At 43.6% G+C, this 22252-nt stretch overlaps 1 protein-coding gene across 1 annotated transcript; it reads right to left on the bottom strand.

Moving 5' to 3' along the window:
- Positions 1-1555: 1555 nt before the first annotated feature.
- LOC310859203 (solute carrier family 24 member 2) lies at positions 1556-22106 on the bottom strand (the record flags this gene model as incomplete). Its single annotated transcript, XM_083765604.1, has 9 exons — positions 1556-1805; positions 1951-2117; positions 3216-3305; positions 3925-4062; positions 4274-4380; positions 5533-5616; positions 7490-7619; positions 8469-8504; positions 21150-22106. The coding sequence occupies 9 exons, from the start codon at positions 22104-22106 to the stop codon at positions 1556-1558; spliced, it is 1959 nt and encodes a 652-aa protein (XP_083621730.1).
- Between the last annotated feature and the right edge of the window lie 146 nt (positions 22107-22252).

Raw genomic sequence — 22252 nt, 5'->3', positions numbered from 1 at the left:
TTCGGGCTATCAGTCTGAGAACACAACCTAATATGCTAGCTACTGTAGTGTAGCCTATATGATCTCTTCACATCAGTGACAATGGGATTTACAGTAATCTCAAAATTGGAGAAGTTTCCCTTTAGGGACCGATCATACTATCATAATTAATAATCTATTTACGAAATTGGTGTGAAAACACCTGTATGCCTATAAACTATTAGTGTAAACTATTAATCTAATATAGCAGAGGTGGACTTTTAGGGGAACCTAAATGGGCCTATTTGATTTTAATGAATACAAGAAGCCTACAACGACCAGATGGCCTGTGGAGAAGTGGAAACATACTGTTACATTACATTTACTTGATATCAAAAGGTCCAAGAGAAAAACAATGATTATAATTTGCTTTCATATACAGTACAGTATTTTGTTACATCAATGGCTTTGCCTCAAAATACTGCAAAAGAAACCCAGTTACACTTTACATGAAACATCCCCTTTACAAATAACCAGGTTCGAAGAAAAGAAAAAATAACCCACTCTTGTGGTTAACAATTTTTAATAGATATATATATATATAATAGATAATGATAATACATTTCCACATGCTGTCCAGACTCCATAGTCCATATCCTCGTAGGTTGTCACTTGCTTGTTGTGTCACGCACTGCAAACATGATCCAGCATTTTCAGTTTCTATCCATCAGGGCGTGACACTGATGTTTCCGTTATGGAATGTGTTTGCATCATGCATGATAATGTTCCCAAGTCATTGAAGACAATCAAGTATTTAGTTTGTGCTGTTGGGGGCCGGTGGATGCTGGTCAATCCAATCAGATCAGTCATATCTGACACATGTCACGCATACAGTGGAACAAAGCTAAACTCATGCTTTGATTTTTTTCCCTCTATGGTGATTTCTTTCCCCCTCAATGTTGCACTTCCTGTGTTCAAGTATGAGGGACAACCCACAGGTTGTAATGGCTGCTGATAAGAGTATGTGTACCAGTACCAGTGGAATACTGCTGGTTTCCTCCCTTCCATTAAGCACTCTGAACAAACATGAACACATCTTTGACTCTCTCAGGTTGAATGGCTGTGATTGGCTCATGCAGCTGCTGACCAATGCAAGCATGTGAGTGCAGTCACACGATGGGAGAGGGAACTCGCTCCTCCTATTGGTTGACAGATGAATGATTCCATCTGAAGACATCAACGTGGAGGATTGATAAAGGTCAGTCCTTGTCCCTAGCTGTTATGTTCCATTCGCAACTTGTGATTGCTATGTAAGGAAAGGGTGTGTATTGTGCGTTCCTGATGGGTGGGTGTATACGACCGGGTGGGTATAGGATTGTTGCTGAGGTTAGCCCTCACTGTGTCTGGCATTTTGCTTTAAACTATACTTTTTTCATATGCTATACTCCAAGTGATGGTGAATTGTCGTTATAGGCAGGCTGTAAGTTTGTGTGTGTGGGTGTGTGCGTGCGTGCATGCGTGAGTGAGCGTTCATGCATGTGTTCATGCGTGCGTCTCTGTTCAGACTTCAGATCCGTGCGTGCTGTACGTGTCTCAATCAGACGGTGATGGGACAGGTGATGATCTTGTCCTCCAGCATCACGCTGAGGACCAGGAAGACAAAGTAGAGCAGGAACATGGAGAAGCCCAGCATCTTGCTCATCCTCCACTTGCACGCGGCGATGGAGATGATGACGAACATGAGCATGAGGAAGAGGAGCACGATGGCACAGAAGAGGCCGTTGCTGCTCACCTGCACCGGCTTGAAGTCGTTGATGAAGTGGTAGATCAGCCAGGGGAAAGGCAACCTGAGAGAGGAAGAGGAGACGAGACATTATCTCCACACTGGCCTGGGAACGCCTCAGGATCCCCAGTCAGAGCCGGCTAAAGGGAAAGGGAAGTCTGTGGCCTGCTGGAATGGATTGATGGATGGATCATGGATGCTGGACTCACCCCACAGTGATATCAAAGATGTTGGATCCCACAGAGCTGGACACAGCCATGTCACCCAGGCCTTTCCGTGCAACGATCACACTGGTGATGAGATCAGGGATGGAGGTTCCGGCTGCTAATATGGTCAGACCCATGATCTCCTCTGTGATCCAGAAGGTCTCTCCAACCTGAGTTCATCAAAAGAACAAGTCAGTCAACCTCTTAGAGTGCCTACCATGATGGAACTATTCTTGTCATCACATGAAACAATCTGGTGTAACTTTTACAGCAGCCTGCAGGTAAATAGCATCTTTGACAGCAAAACCGGCAGCTGGCGGCATATGTGCCGGTTGGCAAGCGGCAGGTGCCAGCATGTGCCGGTGGCAAGCGGCAGTTGCCGGTCTGTGGCGGATTAGGAGGCTTTGCCGGTGGCAGAGGAAACACTGCTACGGCAGAGGAAATACTGCCACGGCTGTTGGCGGCAATTGGCGGCAGCGCCGTGGCTGCTGCCGCTGCCGGATAATGCACTCAGTGCCAGTGAGGCACCTTTGATCAGTTTCTAAACTAATAAGAGAGACAACATCAAAAAAGAAAGGCAGGCCCGGGTGGTTAGCTCAACCTTCTGGGCACCTAGGCTGCTGAGCCAGCCTGACGGCGTGCCGTGGGTTCGACTCCCGATCCCGACGGCCGCGTGTCATCTCTCTCCCCATTTCCTGTCAGTCTACTTTCAATCTATCAATAAAGGCTATCAAGGATGACTTGTTATACTAAAATGCTGAGATATATTTGATTCAGCTGAGCTGTACTGGCACTGTCCAGAATAGAATCTCATCTGGTCCTGGAGTGGAGCCAGGGAGATTAGGTGGGATTAGCTGCCACGCTCACACATAGAATGACCTGACTCCTGATTAGACCAATTTCAGCGGGGAGAGGAGAGGAGAAGAGAAGAGAAGAGAAGAGAAGAGAAGAGAAGAGAAGAGAAGAGAAGAGAAGAGAAGAGAAGAGAAGAGAAGAGAAGAGAAGAGAAGAGAAGAGAAGAGAAGAGAAGAGAAGAGAAGAGAAGAGAAGAGAAGAGAAGAGAAGAGAAGAGAAGAGAAGAGAAGATCCACAGATACATATTAAATATGTGTGAGAGGAGATAGATGATGACGCCCATTGATCAAAATGGGAATGTTACAGGGAATTAATACTGCTAGCCCATTAATGAATGATAAGTGTGCACGAAAACGACAGACTCGTGCATGTGTGTGTGCGTGTGTGCGTGCATGTGTGCCTGTGTGTTTTACCTGGTGAGCCCACCACACCATCAGATAAGAGAAGGCAGCGATCCAACTGATGGAGCCAATAAAAGTGATTGGAAAAAACCTTTCGGATGTCTGAAATAACAAAAAGGAATCACCTATCAATTGATTATATACACTACTAGGGCTCTGTGAAGCCGCTGTGAAATGTACATCATTATATACACTACTAGGGCTCTGTGAAGCCGCTGTGAAATGTACATCATTATATACACTACTAGGGCTCTGTGAAGCCGCTGTGAAATGTACATCATTATATACACTACTAGGGCTCTGTGAAGCCGCTGTGAAATGGACATCATTATATACACTACTAGGGCTCTGTGAAGCCGCTGTGAAATGGACATCATTTTGGGGGTCCTTGGCATGAAAACATTGAGAACAACTGATTTTAAAAGCATTTTTAGATTCTGCCTCAGGAAAAGGCAGAAAATTAGACAAAAAATTAGACAATCTTTTAAATCAATCTTTATTTTTTATGGAGTTATTCTGTATGTCACAGATTAGGAGGTGGGCTGGAATATCTGCTATTTCCAAATATTCCTTATGTTGGAGTAACGTTTCAAGTCTAAAACTCCCTGTACAATATATACGCCTCTAAAAAGAAAACTTTAAAACCTTCTTGATTCTTTGTTAAATGATTTCCCTTCAGTACTGAGGCAATATGTCATATTGTTTTAGTGTGAGTGTGTACCTCTCTCCTGACATCAGGCAGTGTGAGCCACAGGGGCAGGACGATGGGGAGGATGATGAGGTACGTGACACGTTTCCTGTTGGTGTCTGGCCAGGCCAGGCTCAGGGGCTGGTCCTCATCCTCCTCTTCATCATAAGCCTGAGGAAGAAAATATATTGTCTCTGTCGGGTGAAAACGCGACGCAAAGATCTGATACTTTTGTGTGATCAAGTAGGGCGTTAATTCTTGAAAAAACTAAAAGTTAAAAGTAATAGACTAGATTATCTCAGAAAATAATCTATAGTTGCAGCCCTAAACTCAAGAGTGAGGATAATAACAATGATGATGATAAGGAAGATGGAAGCCACACCACGTCTCCTCCTATGCTGCCGTTCATTGGTGGCGTGACCTCCACGGACACATTCATCTTGGAACTCTTAGAAATGTCTTTTGCCTCCACGGTGGAGCCTTTGTTTCCTAGAAGAAAGAAAGATAATGAGGGCGGAAAAGAGGAAAGACAGAAAGAGTTGTTTTTAAAGCTGCCAGTGACTTTCACAGCATTGCATTTCTATGGTAAAGAAGTGCTATAGTAAAGGGGCACGTCGGTAGCACTGTCGCCTCACAGCTAGAAGGTCCTGGGTTCGATTTCCTACTGGGGACGCTGTGGGCGTCATCAGTGCCGATATCCGAGGTGGGGTTGGCAAAAAGGGCCTTTCTGTGTGGAGTTTGCATGTTCTCCCCGTGTCCCCTAGGCCTAGGTACCCTCACAAAAAACATTAATCCTAACAGAAATCCTGGTCTCTATACTGCCTCCCCCTGGCCAGTCAGGGCACCTTGGAATAAGTGTTCTTTCCACACACACGCTATGTCTAACTGGGGAAACTCCCCACTGTCAGGTGAAAAGAAGAGGCTTGGGCTCCTAATGCATATATGCATGAAGGAAGAATGAGTTCAGTCTGTTGCCCTCCCCAGGTTGGCAGAGGGAGTGTAGCGCCCAGGATTACATATAGACAATTGACACTGGGTGAAATAAATGGCTTACAAGAATTGTGGGATAAAAGAAAAGCTCTAAAGAAGTCAGGGTAAATAATAGCTGGGAATCTTACTGATAAAGAAGTGATGTAGATTGTAGAGCATTACAATTTACAATTTAGGCATCTAGCAGATGCTCTGAATCCAGAGCGATTTACCATAAGTAAGAACAACACAAGGTAACACATCAAATGCATAGAAATAGTCACCTAATAAATAAAGAATAAAGAACCATCCATCTTAACAGTAGAATATATGTACAATGAAAGTATAAGTATACAGTATACACTATACTATAGAATGTTACGTCTATGCTATGCTACCTAAATTACATCGTTTAGGCTTTTCCCTTTGCATACGCCTGCAGAGGACACATGCTGGCCGCTTCCATCTCATATGAGCTGAACTGTCAATAAAGTTGGGCCCAAGTTCAATCTGGCTGGGCCTGGGCCCACCCAGCTCACCCGTAGATCTTGCACAATAACAGACTCATATGAAGTGGTTTGATAGACTATTTCCAGCATCGTCTCAGGGCTGATCATAGCATTTAGCAAAGCATGAATCAGAGCAGCAGTGGGTTTACTTTTCTGTACTCACCCAGACCGTTGGCACCACCACCCTCGTCCTTACACTTCTTCTTAGCCATTCTGTGGAGGATTGATGCCTTCTCTTTGAATTGTTCTGGAAACACAACCAACCGGTGAATCAGACGTGTGTGTGTGTGTGTGTGTGTGTGTGTGTGTGTGTGTGTGTCGTCCTACTCCTCCCGCCCACCCGACAGGTGCCGCTCCAGCCCGTGCATGCAGAGATAGATACCCTCCCAGCCCAGCTTCTCTCCCCCCGAACACAGACCAATTCACCCTTTGTCAGCCTTCTGATTGGTCCCTGACTGACTAACCGGCAGGCTCTTTCTGCCTTGTTCCGCCTTGTTTATGTTGAATTTGCTAAAACATCATTTTTGGAAAAAACTAAAAACAAACAAAATGATATGCCCAGTCACCATGCTCCCCCTGTGATGTTCCTTTTTACTGACACCAAGTTTAAAATAAGAATTGAGTGAACAGAATATGAATATGAAGCAACTGAAAAACATGTTCAATGGAAGTGGATGGAGAGAGAGGATTTTTGTCCAACCACGAAACGGCAACCAATGGGTGCGAAGAGGGGCACAACCACGGGTGGGACTTGACAAAGGGTGAATTGTGTGCGTATAGAAGGTGGATTCACGGTGGTGGGCAGATACTTTACCACTAACCTGACGCTGCCAGATGGGGGCAGTATTGGGTAACCATGTTCCCCAACACACACACATCTGGGATCTCTAAGGGAGTTGAGCTGACACAAATCCGTTCCGTACCGAACCAATCAGCGTGAGCTAAGGGCGGGATATGTGCGAAACCGGATGTGAAGCTATATAGACACGTCAATATGATTGGTTGTGTTTGCACGCCCACACGGTGATAGACAGACGGTCCCATCCAATCATCTACCAAGTATCTTGAAAAAAAGGAACAGCCCCGTCATCGAATTTGATCCCAATAAGCTGTGAAACAAATTTGTGTAGCAAGCTTCTTGGATCTGGCAGCGTCAGGTTACTTTACCACTGCACCACCCGAGCATCTTAATACTATTCATTGGTTAAATATTTATATAACACAGAGACATTGCTATCACTTTCAACCTGTTGTCCCTATTTTGTGCATGTCATTATAATCTTTAAAAAAAATAAACGTTGCGAAAAAAGCAGATCTACAAGCCCACAACATGTTGTGAAGCATGCTACCTTTGCACGACAATTTCAGAGTATAACTTACAGCATTCATTTATTGTGAAAAAACATAAATACATTGAATATGACGATAAGGTTTCTGTCAGACAGCAGCAATATTTTTGTATATGTCCACTGAGTGTGTGTGTGTATGTGTGTGTATGTGTGTGTGTGTGTGTGTGTGTGTGTGTGTGTGTGTGTGTGTGTGTGTGTGTGTGTGTGTGTGTGTGTGTGTGTGTGTGTGTGCGTGCGCAGAGATGGGCAGTATTTGAAATACATGTATTTGAAATACGTTTTTGTATTTTGTAATTTGTATTTTGCTGGGATGGAAGAAATTAGATGTATTTTGTATCTAAATACTTTCAGATCTAGTATTTTCTGTATTTCAAATACATAAAATACTTTTTTTGTTTTAATGTAATTTTATTCTCTAATGGACACATGTTAAACATTTACACTGCCTCAGGTTTAAACTGTAGGGGCAAAACATACGCACAACACAACACAATGTGTGATGTCACTTCTATTCCGCCTTCTGATTGGCTTACACTCAAATTGAACCACAGTTGAGAGGGAGAGTAGTGCGGGCCTTGAGTTGATGCAGAGTTGAGTGTTTGGTAATCTATGGCCCAATCCCAATCCTCAATGAGCCCTCACTGATTATTTTTTTTGTGTGAAAAAATAAATGGTTAAAGTGTGTGTGTGTGTGTGTGTGTGTGTGTGTGTGTGTGTGTGTGTGTGTGTGTGTGTGTGTGTGCATGCGGGCGGGTGTGTGTGTGTCTGTACCATCAACATCAATTGTACCATGTGAACTAAGCGGGTCGAGTGTGTGGATCATGAGCTGGAAGATGCTGTTTCTCATCAGGGAGTTGTGTAGAGATGCACAGCTGCCTTCCCTCTGCAGCCTGGGCTTGGTCTGAAGACAGACAGACAGACACAGACAGACAGACAGACAGACAGACAGACAGACAGACAGACAGACAGACAGACAGACAGACAGACAGACAGACAGACAGACAGACAGACAGACAGACAGACAGACAGACAGACAGACAGACAGACAGACAGACAGACAGACAGACAGACAGACAGACAGACAGACAGACAGACAGACGTAAGGCTGGGAGAAAGGCTCAGTTGTGTGTATGTATATACTGTGACAGGCACAACAAACTACAGTGGGTGAAGTCATGAGGATATATCCTTTTGTTTTTCAAGAGTAACCAAATGGACATTTGTACCCTGTTGGGAGTTTCAAATTGATAAATTAATTTTGTTTTTGTTCTTTCTACACACTAGAGTGGTGCCGGTTGGGCACCGGCCTACTTGGTTCGATGCAAGTTGGAAATGCATGCCCCACCCCAGTTATTATGTCTTCGTTCTTTGTCAGTCATGCCCAAATATGGAGTCTATGCAGATTTCAGGACAATCATTGTGATGTCAGAACAGGTCAGCTCCATATATGGAGATCGAGGGGAGATCAGGTGTGATCTATTGGCTAATTTGGGGCCCTATCCAGTATTGTTTTACGGTCTATGGTATAGTCCCTGTCTCTGTTAACCCCTAGTTGGTCATGTGGGAGAGTGTACTGTAGACAACCATGTGTCTCCTCCGATGCACTGGGAGGAACGTACTGTACATACAGTATGTGAATGCGGCCATTTGTATTGGTTGGAGATAATTCAAACACCCCATCGTGGTGGGTAGGAACTCAGACCACACACACACACACACACACACACACACACATTCTTGCACATCTTACCGTCAGCTTGCCCTCATCCTCTCCTGCTTCGTTTGCCTTAAAGAAAAACACACAGTGAGAGTTAAATACATCTGGATATGTGAGGGGAAAAAGCAGTGAAAGGGCATAAAATGGGTAAGCAGTCAGATGAGATGAGTAAACCTGATTAGCCAATTATAAAATATAAACACACTCAAAATGAACAAAGTCACAATAACGTTTTTGAAACAACACCAACTAAACTGATCCAGTAGGTTATTGTCACACTAGAATATGGATCAGGCAAGAAACAAGTCAGATATACGGTATCAGTGATTGTTCTCCATTTCAGCATCATTCATTTTAATGATTTTAATGAAAATAGCCTATATATTTTTTAATTCATTCAATAAGATATTTACTGTATATCTAATATAAAATCTTCTAGTTCTGCAAAAGGTGGATGTACAGTAGGCCTATACCAAATGTATTTCAAGGCAGTGGCCAACTGGAATGAAAATTTGTCAAATTATATAATTTATAATTTATATTTATAATTTATTTAAGAGAATCATTTGTGACAAGGAACTTTTTAAGCTAACACATTGTCAAAATGTTGAAACTCAAAATCTATCGCTGTAGTTACCTTGCCATGATGTAACTTTTTCTTTCTGTCAGAATCAGCTTTGTTTGAGTTTATTTGGCTAAAAGAGTCTCTTCACTGTACAATGGAGATCAATAATGAGCATGATCAATTCCTTCCTAGTCAATGGAGATATTGGAGATTATTATCCCATTCTGACCTGAGATCAGATTCTATAAACGTCTTCTACATCCTGACAGTTTTCTGATAAAGCTATGTTTCTATGTCAGTCGTTCTTCGATTTTTCAAAAATAGCAGACCTACAAGCTCGTATCGCGCCACTCGGTGGCGCGATATGAGCTTGTAGATCTGCTATTTTTAAATAGCTAAAGCACGACATGATGCTAACACCAAAATGGGTTCCCGTTCAGAATGGAGATTATTATTATTATTTTAAATGTCTTGCCCACCTTTGGAGTTACATCATGGCAATTTAACTACACACCCCAAATCTCTACCAAAGTGGTCTTATGCCCTTCAAGGGGTGATTTATAGTTAGTTGTGCGCTGGACGGTGTCACGCGGCACGCCCCAACAGATTTACAAGTTCATAATGTGTTGCAGACAGTGCAATGTGTTGCTTTTGAAGAGACAGGACACTTTTCAGTGCGTGACATATGGCGCACAGTGAAGTATAAATCAGACCTACGGTAAGACTAATCTAACCCCAGCATTTCTTCAGAGGACATATTCTGTACAGGGTACAGGACAGCCATGTTGCCTCAAACAAATGACACACATTTGAGTGGTTATATGTTGCCAGCATGTTTTGTGATTTATGGTATGAGGAAGCTGATGACTTATATATTTGACTTGTATATTTTTATATACTGTAGATAGGTTGTTTTTATATCTAGCTTGGACAGCCAGATATTACACAGCTAGCTTAGGTGCCCCTGTGTGCACATGCACGCACGCACGCACACACACACACACACACACACACACACACACACACACACACACACACACACACACACACACACACACACACACACACAAAACTGAGTTTTGGGCCACACAACAAAGTGTGTCATCATTAATAATGATCATTAAACAAAAACAAAAGAGTCCTTCTCTCCAGGGTCATATCTATCTAGTGAAAGGTTCTTGTTGTTCACATGATTTCTCGCTTCATTCTCAGACTTTTGAGCATCGATAATCCCTTTCAGGTGAATGAGAAGACACCTGCTGCTGTTTACGTCAGCTCACAGCAGGGGGCGGGGTTCTATCCTCTGTTGTTTAGGTCTCATTATTAGCCTCCATTATTTACATAAACAAACACTTACTTACTTAAAGAACACGGCATGCAATCATCATCATGCCCTGTAAACCAGTGTCATCCATATGGTATATTGAACTATCACAAACACACATCATGTAGCCTACATTATGTCAAATCCCAAGACTGACTGCTTCTTTAAACCTGCAGTAATGGGGGAAAAAACACACAAATTATTGATTCTCATTGTTTTAGAATATCCCTACAGGCAGAGCAGATTCCATGGCCCTTGGTTCAAAACATTTTACTTGTATTCTTTTTGTGGTAAAAGCCTCAAACTCTCTTCTTTCCTGGCATGATATCCTTACCCTAGCGGCTATATGATCACCATTAAATCCAATCCTATTTGGAGTCAGTACGGTGTCAATAAATTACATTAATAAATAAAAAGGTGAAAGTGGAAATGCAGAGAGAAAGCAGACAGTGTTTAATTGCGTGCGCGTGAGAGAGAGAGAGAGAGAGAGAGAGAGAGAGAGAGAGAGAGAGAGAGAGAGAGATGATGATGTTCAGCATTAGGTTCACATGGCTCCTGGGACAGACATTATTAGCCCTCAGCACCTGCTGCTCTGAAGCTTACACAGAGAGGGGGTGGGGTGGGGGGGTTAACACTGCACTTGGGCCATTTTTACACGCTCAGAGGCTTCGTACACACATAAAGAACAACTGCGCTGTGCTCTGCCTGTGTTTCATGGCTTCATACACACATAAAGAACAACTGCGCTGTGCTCTGCCTGTGTTTCATGGCTTCATACACACATAAAGAACAACTGCGCTGCGCTCTGCCCGTGTTTCATGGCCGCCTCGATGCTTTTCCAATGGTGGTTTGACCAAACACTTGATTTCCCCCCATCACACACAACTGTTTGGTCAAACCACGTGACTTCCATTGGAAAAGCATTGAGGCGGCCATGAAACACGGACAGCACAGAGCATGTTCGTCTGATATGTGTATATGCCACAGAAGCCACAGAGTTACATTGTATGGATATACTGATCCACACACACACACACACACACACACACACACACACACACACACACACACACACACACACACACACACCTGCTATGTTTTTGAAACATTTGGAAAGTGAATGTGGTCTGTTGGTTTCATAAATATTTAACCAATGAAAAGTAATAAAGAGATTATTTATACACTTTATACTTAATAACTACATTTTATTCATTAGAACACAATTAAGTTAATTTTTTAATTTTCTAAACAGTTTTTGACAGGCTAGGATTCCACTCGACAGCAACCATATGCAAAACAGGTAATTGTTTACGCTTATCATTGAACCTAGCTCTCCTGTCTCCAGTTATTTTAAAAACACATTCACATTAGATTCAAGGAGGCATTATTATATAAATACATAAATACTAGTAATGTCTAAAGAAAGTTTGGACCATTATTATGAAGCACTAGACTGCCTGCCTGACAGAATCAGGCCTGGCCACTCAATATCATCATCATCATCATCATTTAGAGAAAACATTTTGATGGGCAATAGAGGGAGACATCTACTGTAAATTCTACATGATTTGGTTCCTTGTATTGCTGGTGGTGTGATATAGCTGTGGTCCAACTATGTTATTCCACAAGCTTTCTACATCTGTCTTTTTCTTGAAAAATCTTGAAAAGGTCTAACAAAACAAATCTCCTATGGGTGTCCCTGGCATACAATTCCAGACGGGAGACAGTGGACAAATAACTGACAATGAAAATGTTTGAGAACCATTACTTGGCTAGTGAACATTAGCCTGGAAACCAGACGAATCTGTCATTGCAAAAATAATTGCCCTCTTGCAGATTTGGTCTGGCACCGCTCAGTTGTGATTGGATTTCACTCCCTCCAAAGTAGTGAGGGATCTACCTGGAATACCAGTACGGAAATATGGGGCAGGTATTGTTTTTAATCCCCCCCTTGGACATGTAGGTTCCACACAGAGATTCCATACTAATATCTACGCAGTGATATTAGTCTGGCCATGCATGCCAGGCTAAGTGAACATGGCTGAATGACTGGAAACACCTATATTGTGTGCACACACACATACTGTATACACACGCTTGCACACTGTGAGCATAACTATATGCATATTTCTATCACAAACCTGTGTTCATAAATACTGTAGTTTATGTGATTCTGCATGTGGTGGTCCACTATATCAGCATTAAAAGAGAAGTCATTGTGAACTATTTACAGAACAAAGCCATGTGTTTGTACACCACATTACCGGTAACTGTAGAAATGATGGTACATAGTAGTTTCCAAAAGAACCCCATAAACTCTGTAATAGCCAGAAGTCAACCACTTAAACTAAATCCCACTATATTCTATATTCCCACTATATATTTACACCAAATCTATTCAGTGACAACAGCAGATCTACAAGCTTACAGCTTGTACACCTGCTATTTTCACAGATTGCTCACCCAGAATAACACAGTTAACATGCACACAAGAACCGAACCCATGACTGCAGACCTAAAAAGTCAAAGAAGCAGACGGGGCTGAGGGTTCAGCCTCACTTTGTCTTTATTTTGTATTTTGTCATTCCAGTCACTGGCTGCAGCCAGGTTTGTTTTATTTTTTGGGACCTTCAACAAATAGCTAAGGGCAGGGCGGCTATTCTGTTCGTCTCCGTCAACCAGTAGCACCTGCAGCGTGTCTGTCTACTTGACCGTTCATCCAAGCTGTGGGACTTATCTAGGATTTAATCGGCAGAGATCTCCACTTTTAGAAAACGGTGACTTTAAACCCTGCGTGTGAACTCTCACAACAATCTTCACATGATGTTCAGGAGTTCTCCGTTTACTGCTTCATCCTCACTAATGTGTAGACTATCGTTTCCACTTTGATGGTTTAATTTTCTAGTTTGTATTTATTGTAAATTCTCAAGTAACCTGCGACCTATACTGACCTCACAGTCAGGACAGAACGGTGATAGCTCAGAGGCTCAGCCCAGGATTCAAGAGACTAAAAATAGATAGTTTCTTTTTACCTCATGCACGCTTCTTCACCTCACCCTTCAAATGGGTCGCTAACGCAAGATGGAACCAGGTGATCTCTTCTGATCTCTTCCTCATAGCCAGCCTCCAAACAACAGCACTTGGTTATGTTTTGTAATTAGGATAATGTAATGGCTTGGGCGTGAAGGGGTGGGTGACCTCTCTTTTTGTTATTATTTTCTCGTTTGTTAGTTACAGTATATTTGGTTAGATATTTGTATTTCTGGTTTCCTTTATGTTAGTAAGAGTAGGAGTTCTGTTTTGTGTTTAGGATTTATACACCCTGAGGTTCATGTTTTTTATCTTAAATGTCAAATATATCCTTGACTTGTGGGATTTTAAACCTTTTATGTGACTTGGCTGTTTGGGGACTGGGAAGGAAGGAGTCCATCTTTTATGTTGTTATGTAATGGGGTGGCAGTGGCTCAGGTGTAGAGTGGCCGGTAGAACACTCCAGTTGGGAAACGCGAGGTTCCCAGTTCGATCCTGGGTTCCCCCAGAGTTAGTGTCGAAGTGTCCTTGATCAAGACTCTGAACCCCTAATTGCTCCCAATGTGCAGGTTGGTGCCTTGCATGGTTTCCTCCGCCTTCGGTGTATGAATGGGTGAATGTAATGCACATCTATGTAAATTTGGATAAAAAGCGCAATATAAATTCACAATTTACGTGAGACCTAGCCTCACATAAACTTAGCTCAATGGCACCTTGACAGAAGCTGTTGATGGGACAGAATTAGCCTAGTAAGCATAATAATTTATTTTCCTTAACAAAACAGTTCTAGCCAATTTATGGACCATGGATGTATTTCAAATTCACCTTGGAAATTAATCAACTTAAAACCCTTATTTTATTGTTTAATATGTTTATACATTTTATAATGTACAAGTTCAACACGATATAAAGTATAGTTGACTGACTGATTATTTCCAACAGATTTATACTATAGCATGCAGTACTGCAAAACAATCAGTGAGTGTCTATAACTATAACCAAATGTTTGGAGTGGAGGATCCCTGAGGCTATGAAACCTGACCGAATCCCAGTGGAAAATGCTAGATCAGTGTCAGCCTGCTTTATATTGGCCTGTATGAGGAAATGTGATATCATTATCATCATCATAACAAGTACTATTTACTAAAAGCCATAAACAACTAACAAATTGTATTCTTTTTACCTTTTATTTGGTAACAAAACACTAGGTGAGATGCTAGAGCTAATCAGGGCAACAAAATAAATCAGTAACCGCACACTCAAAACTCAGTGCAGTATCCAAAAACGTTTTGCAAGCTTAAGAAGACCAAATGACCAAAAACATGAGTGTGCGGTTTGCTGTTTTCTTCTGTTCAACAAGACTGATTATTAACATCACAATGATGTCTACAGCTCTCTGTCAGTTGACACTGCTCTGGATGCTCATTGCTCAGAGACAGGGTGCAACGAGCAGGGTGATCCAGGCCTGGTACTCTAGTCAGATCAGATCAGAATCAGAATCAGATCAGAAGCCTTTATTGCCATACATGTAAAACATGCTAGGAATTTGTTTCAGTGAACAGCAGAGTACAGTTACAAGTAAGACGCGCAAACGCGGGAAGCGAACGCAGCTCGTGTGTGTGTGGTTGTGTGTGTGTGTGTGTGTGTGTGCTACAGCTGCGCCCTGTGTGTGTGTGTGTGTGTGTGTGTGTGTGTGTGTGCTACAGCTGCGCCCTCTGGTGGCGGGCGGGTGGTGTAACAGCGGGACACACAGACATTCAGCCCTTGCTGTCATAGTAAGTGGCTCACTGCGTTCGCAACAATTGCAGTTACCACAGCTGCCATGGACGGCACTATATTGGATACATTACATCTTCCTTGCATCTCCAGAAAAATAATAAAAGGAGGGGGTAGGGGAGGGGGGTGCGGGTACTTGGGGGGGGGGGGGGGGTCATATAAAAAAACCCCACTGCATTCCAAGTCATCCCAGCAGTTGGGCAGGCATGACGTGGAAAGAGGAAAAAAATCACACCCGTGTGAAGTGAGTGGTGCAACTCCGTGTGGGGGTGGGGGTGGGGGGGAGCTCCAGACCCACAGGAACGCACCCAGGGTGCCGGCGCGATTCCCCGCGTCCGAAAAGGTTGAGAAATGACAGAGTTACGGCGTGTGGGGGTCCCTCTACTGTACTGTACTGTACTGTACTGTACTGACACACCCGAATCACCATATATACAGTTAATATGTGCGTGTGTGTTTGTGTGTGTGTTAGGTTGCACAGGTGGTGAAAAACAACCATGCTGTTTTCGTGCTCAGACCCACCCAGCCAGCCAGGCACCCACCCACACACACACATAGCTCCGTAAGGGAGTGGTTGCACCACTCAAAAAAGTGTGGTCCTTGAGGGGGTTCCAGGGGGCCCAGGGCCAACTTTGTTAATATACCATCAAAATCAGTTTAAACACTTTAATCCTAGTAGATGCATTAGCTATTTGGACATAATAGTTAATCTAGAAACATTTTAACAACCCAAATCTTGAAGGGGGCCCGCACCAACAGATCTTCAGAAGGTGCTCCGTGGGTCTGGGCCATGGCTCAGCGGTCCAGGCACCTTGGCCTGGGCCATGGCTCAGCGGTCCAGGCACCTTGGCCTGGGCCATGGCTCAGCGGTCCAGGCACCTTGGCCTGGGCCATGGCTCAGCGGTCCAGGCACCTTGGCCTGGGCCATGGCTCAGCGGTCCAGGCACCTTGGCCTGGGCCATGGCTCAGTGGTCCAGGCACCTTGGCCTGGGCCATGGCTCAGCGGTCCAGGCACCTTGGCCTGGGCCATGGCTCAGCGGTCCAGGCACCTTGGCCTGGGCCATGGCTCAGCGGTCCAGGCACCTTGGCCTGGGCCATGGCTCAGTGGTCCAGGCACCTTGGCCTGGGCCATGGCTCAGCGGTCCAGGCACCTTGGCTGGCAACCCAGTCTGGCAGTGTGCCACGGGTTCAACTCCCGATCCTGACAGCCTTTACTGCATGTCTTACCCCCATCTCTCGTCCCATTTCCTGTAAGTCTACTGTCTGTCCCTCCATAAAAAAGATCAAATAAAGGCGAAAGCCACAAAGAAAAGTACCAAAGGCCAAGTACATATTAATTTGGCGGTGCTTGACATGACACTGCTGTACATTTTTCTGCTGCATTTCAGAAGCACAATGTTGAATGGCATGTTTCATAAGACGCACCGGGGGGTCTAAGTGACAGCGAGGAGATTGCTGTCCTGTGTTTGTTTGCCGTCGTCACAGCAGGTATAAGCAGGTGATCAGGGGATCAGAGAGGATTGGAGACTTTAGAATGTTCAACCAACAAAACCAACTCATGTCCCATCATCATCACGGCCATAACTGCCATCAAATCACCACAAACAAACTATGTGCAACAGGAAGAATGCTCCATGAAATGAACACGGTGACATTACAACTGAAGGCTTTTATTTTCACTCTGTGACTCTGCGATGATTTCTGGCCCCACCCTGCAGCCGTCTATTCTTAGTGGCTGTAATAGGATTGATGCAGATTTAACCTGGGGGATTAACGCATGAGCCGCCGACACATGAGGGGCAAGGAAAATCGTACATCAAGTGCCCGACGACAGAAACACAAAAGCTGTTGCCAACTCATCAGACTCATCTTTTAGGTGAGACGGACTGAGGAACAAACCAATATAGCGCTTACCCAATGATACTAAGACTAAAGGCTCTGCTCAATTTACTGTAACAGAGCCTTTCCAATGATCTAAAACTCAGATTTTATTTTATTTTTTTGGGCCACCAGTGGTATTAGTACTAGTGGTTGGGAACCTGATTCTAACATACACAACGACAGCACCCTGACTCCGTTTGACCTGAATGGAATATAGTTGACCCATGTACTAAGTCCACTCCATTTTTCCCTCTAGTCTACACACTATCATATCTCTTTGCAGCTTGCCATAGCTGTGCGCTTGCAGATCTGCTATTTCCACAGAACGCTAGGGTTCTAGCATAACAGCTGTGTTATTTAATGTCAAAATGGCTGCTGTGAAAAAGGTCTATTCCCAGAGAGACAGCAAGGAATGCTTCAGTGAGGTTGAGATTGAGGCGGTGAGAAGGCTGTGATGAGGATAAAACAAACCATTGTATGTAAATGGTGCATTTATATAGCACATTACGTCATTTACCCATTCACACACATTCATACACCAATGGTGGAGGAAGCCATGCAAGGCTCATCGGGAGCAATTAGGGGTTCAGCGTCTTGCTCAAGGACACTTCCACACTAACTCTGGGGGAACCTAGGATCGAACCGGGAACCTTCCGCTGGGAACCAATTGAGAGTCGATATGTTACTCTGAACACGTTCCTTATCAATGTAAATAGAATTATAAAAAGAAAATTGCTTTTTTTAAGGTTTTGTTGAATTGACAGCATAAATGACACAAAAGTCATGTCACGGTAAATAAAAGTCAGTGGGCTCAACTGCTTTACAAAGCAGTTGTGGTTAGCATAGCACTCTAATCTTCTTAGAGTGACATTTTAATTGAACCCTTGTTGACATGCAATACGGGTCTATAAAACAGTCAATCAAACCTAATATTATATTGTAGATGCTCCAGTACAGTGGTTTTCAACCAGTGGTCCGGGGACCACCAGTGGTCCTTGAGAGGATTCCAGGTGGCCCCCAGCTAAATGATGGAGAGTTGGTAACAACATTTTGGACCCTTATAGATATTTAACTCTTGAGAGCGAAAGAATTTTTGCAGGTGTGTTTGTAGCACGGAATGTGATGATTTCATTGGCTGATGTATGATGATAAGAGCACTCTTATCATCATACGCTCGTGAAATGAGAGCATAAAATACGCTCATTTTACGATCTCAAGAGTTACATTATTGTTAAACATCTGAATTACTTAATTTACAAGAAGTCTACACAATTAGAGAATGTAGAAGAATTGTTATTTTGATCGTTTGCCTGTTATCTCTCTTAAATACAGCATAGAATTGTGGGAACCGGGCTTTTGCAGTCGCAGCTCCCAAGCTCTGGAATGAGCTGCCTCTGCACATAAGACAGGCCCCCACTCTTCAGGTGTTTAAATCACGCCTCAAGACATATTTTTATTCTTTGGCTTTTCCTAGCATAGTATGAGCTTTTTGATGTTGAAAGTGACACTGTGTACTGTATGTTGTTTGTTTTTAAATGAAGTTGTGATTTTTATTATTTTATTGTAAAGCACTTTGGAACAACTTGTTGTTATTTAAATGTGCTATAGAAATAAAGATGGTATGGTATGGTATGGTAAAAACTAAAAACTCTTTAGTTTTGGGTATGAGAGACCTCATCAAATGGTGGTCCGTGGCTAAACTTCTGAATAAATAGTGAGCCCGGGGATCAAAATGGTTGAAAACCACTGCTCCAGTATACAAGATCAGGCTGTTTGGACACTTCTGGTTACGGGGTGGTCCCTATATCTGTTATTACTTTCACAAACTCATATGGCTCATAGTTAACCACTTACTAAACTAATACAGGAATTGTATAATTACATATGCATATCAAATGTCATGGGGGGGGGGTTTAAGAAAAAACTAAACTAAACAAAGGTCAATAAGTGAATGGTCTGTGAAACTGCTCAGTATATGCCCCTGAAGAACTGGTGATGGGTTCTTATTTCACACCACTGTACACAACAGACATGCTGCGCTAGGACGTCACGGACGTGGCTACAATGTGCAGTTGTTTGAGCAGAATCACCTGACTTCCATATGTGATTACAACATCAGAGAGCAACATCTCTGACTCCGACTGCACACAGACAGACAGAACACATACAGTAAGAGATGGAGACAAATGTGACAATAAATAAAATCATAGCCTTAATTTTGTGGGTTTTTCTTTTTTACTAGTTTGACCAAATGCGCCACATGATCATGTCTTTTCTCTCTCATGGTGATGCTTTCTTGTGGGCAGGAAACTTAAAACACAGATATTACAGGCTAAACATTTTCGAAAATAGCACGTCTAAAAGCCTGAGAGATGTAAACTTCAAGATCAGAAGAGTTGTGAAAGCATAAGACAGGGCTTAAGTGATTCACTTGAGACAACTTGTTGTGATTTGACACTATAATAAAATTTAATTGAATTGAACTTCCACAATATCAGACTTTCCCAAATGGCAAATGTGTTAATTCATTTATGGTTATGGCCATGTATAGATATTTCTTTTATTTGAGCAACTGGTATAATATGACATGGACAGGCATGTTAACTTTAGTTCTAAACTCGCATTGGTTGTTCCTTGACCTTCGAATACTGTGGCCCTCAAAACCACGCTTCTTACACCAAACTGAAACAGAGCAGACAGTGTGCAAATGTGTGCAATTATCTGTCTGGTTTTCTAACAGAAATCCCAACTGTGAAACCTGGTATAATTACTCTGATAAACGTTTTGGTCTAAACTCATCCACTGAGTGAGTAAAAATGTAGCTCTCAAACTATGATCACTGAATGAGGTGATTAAAATGAATTACGTACTGTAGTTGATGTTTATCAAAGCTATTAAAAATAAATAAAACATGTCCTAGTTAAAAAGAAGGGGCAGGCTGCCCATTGATGTTAAAGTTGCTGCTTAACTATTTGAAAACATTGAAGTATTTTTCATTTGATTTGAACATCCAACATCCGTCAGTAGAACCATGAAGGTTTAAGGCTACAGCAAACTACTTTCACAATCTGTCGATGACTCTCTACAGGAATATACCATAACATGACTGGTTAGACATACTAACAGTCCGACAGGCATTAGTCCGACAACACCGCCACTCCCGACATGCGTGGCCGTTTGGAACAAACCTGTGGCCGGGTTAAAACTCACCCGTGGCAGGTTAAAACTAACCTGTAGCAGATTGTATGGCTTCCTGAGAGGTTAGGTTTAGGCTTGGGTTTTTGGTAGGGTTGGTTGGCTAATAGACTGCCAACCAAAACCAGGTTATTGATGGCAAGCGATAACAATCACAAGATGGAGTAAATGAAGCTCAGACTGTTCTCCCATATTGTTTTAGATTTCATATAGAAGTGTTTCTGGTAAGCCATGCATGGCCTGAGTCACAGCTGCATGCAGTAGGTTGATTCCGGTTTTCTTATAAACGGTTCTAAATGGTTGAATTTAGATCTGTGCACTGTACACAGATACCACTCAATACTGAGTGGTCATTTAACCCTGAGAGGATCCATTCTTACACTGTCAAAGTGTATGTACCATATTTGCTGACTTGGACAGTGTCTATCTAATCTAATACCCTCAAGACATCATCCCTACATACTGGAGGAGAGTATTTCATTTTCCACCTTTTTCTTTCATTCTTTGATTTGTAGCCAGTTGTAATTATTTCTGTTTAGATTTTTTGTCAAGCTATTGTGTGAGGGAGGGAATGTTAACTGGCTCTGGTAATGGTTTCCAATAAGAAACGCCAACAATGCCATGTTTGAAAGAAACTGAAAGCAAAAACGTTGTTAACTTGCTGCTAAACACATCCCAGAAAAACCTGGTTCTAGGATTTGGGATGATTCTGATTGCAGGTGAAACAAACCAGTGTGTGCGTGTGTGTGTGTGTGTGTGTGTGTCATACATAATGACATTGTTATAGGTATTATATTTTATTTGTATGTACTGTGGATTGCATGTATGATTGCGCATTTTGTACTTTAACTGTAGTATCTATCCATGTTTTGTCAAAAGGACAGAAATAAACCATTCATTATTATTGAATTCATTCAGATGGTGGTGAAACCGGAGGACTCACCTTGGGCGGTGCAGGTGCTTCCAGCTCATCCACCTGGTTGCTTCCCAGCAGGCTTTTGACGACTTGCTCCGTCTTGGAATTGAACTTCATGAAGGTCACGTAGCACACGTAGCACGACAGAAGGCTTGCGCTCTCCCTCGTGGTGATTTCGTTATCCAGAAAGAAATAGATGAGCATCAGTAGCCCAATGATGTAGAAGGAAACATCCCGGAACAGAGGCCACCACGTGAGGTTCAGCACTTCCTTGGAAAACAGGGCGCACATCCCGATCACGAACAGGATGTTGAAGACGGCCGAGCCCACGATGGTGCCGATGCCCACGTTGCTGTGAGAGACGAACACTCCTATGACGGAGGTGAAGAGCTCGGGGGCCGAACCGCCAGCCGCCATGAAGGTGGCCCCCGCCACATCGTCCGAGATTTCAAGCTTCTCGGTGATGACGGTGAGCGCCGGGACAAAAAACTCATCGCAAACGATAGCTAAGGCGATGAACATGTACAACATGCCTAACATGTGAAGCACCACGAAGCCCTGCCGCCTCTCCTCCAGGGAGAAGTAGTCTGTGGGGTAGTCGCCCTGGGGCATCTCCGACTCTGACCCTGACCCGTGGTTCCTGTTAGCTTTCATGGCAGAAGACACCGGCGTGTCTTCTGCCAGGAGAGTTCTCTGGGGCACCGGGCCGGCCTCCTCGGCGCCGTCCGGTGCCCGCCCTGGGTCCACCGCTGTGTCCAGCGTCAAGGCACTCAATGAGAATACTGTGCACACCACCGCCAGGCTGACGACCAAACCTAAGATCCGTCCCGGACGCAGCTTTCTCCTGATGTTCTGGTATTTGTGCCGGGAGCAGCCGCCGTGAGCGCCTCGGAGAGGAGCATAGGAACACGAAGAGGAAGGGACGGCCTTGCCGGAAGCCGTGGCGTCCCGGCCGCGACTTCTGGTTGGTAGCATCAGATCCATGGTGTCTGCAGGTGCTCACAGTCAGAGAGGACACCTACTGGGGTCCCCCTCAAGGCCAAGCTCCTGCTGTTGCTGAGGTGGCTACAAGGGCAGGGGTTCCACAGGGCTGACAGTGGATCACCGGTGGTTTGGCATACCGCTTGCCC

The sequence above is a fragment of the Protomyctophum parallelum genome, assembly GCF_964188405.1.
Source record: "Protomyctophum parallelum genome assembly, chromosome: 5".
In the NCBI taxonomy this organism is placed as follows: domain Eukaryota; kingdom Metazoa; phylum Chordata; class Actinopteri; order Myctophiformes; family Myctophidae; genus Protomyctophum; species Protomyctophum parallelum.
This window is presented reverse-complemented; position numbering and strand designations above follow the sequence as displayed.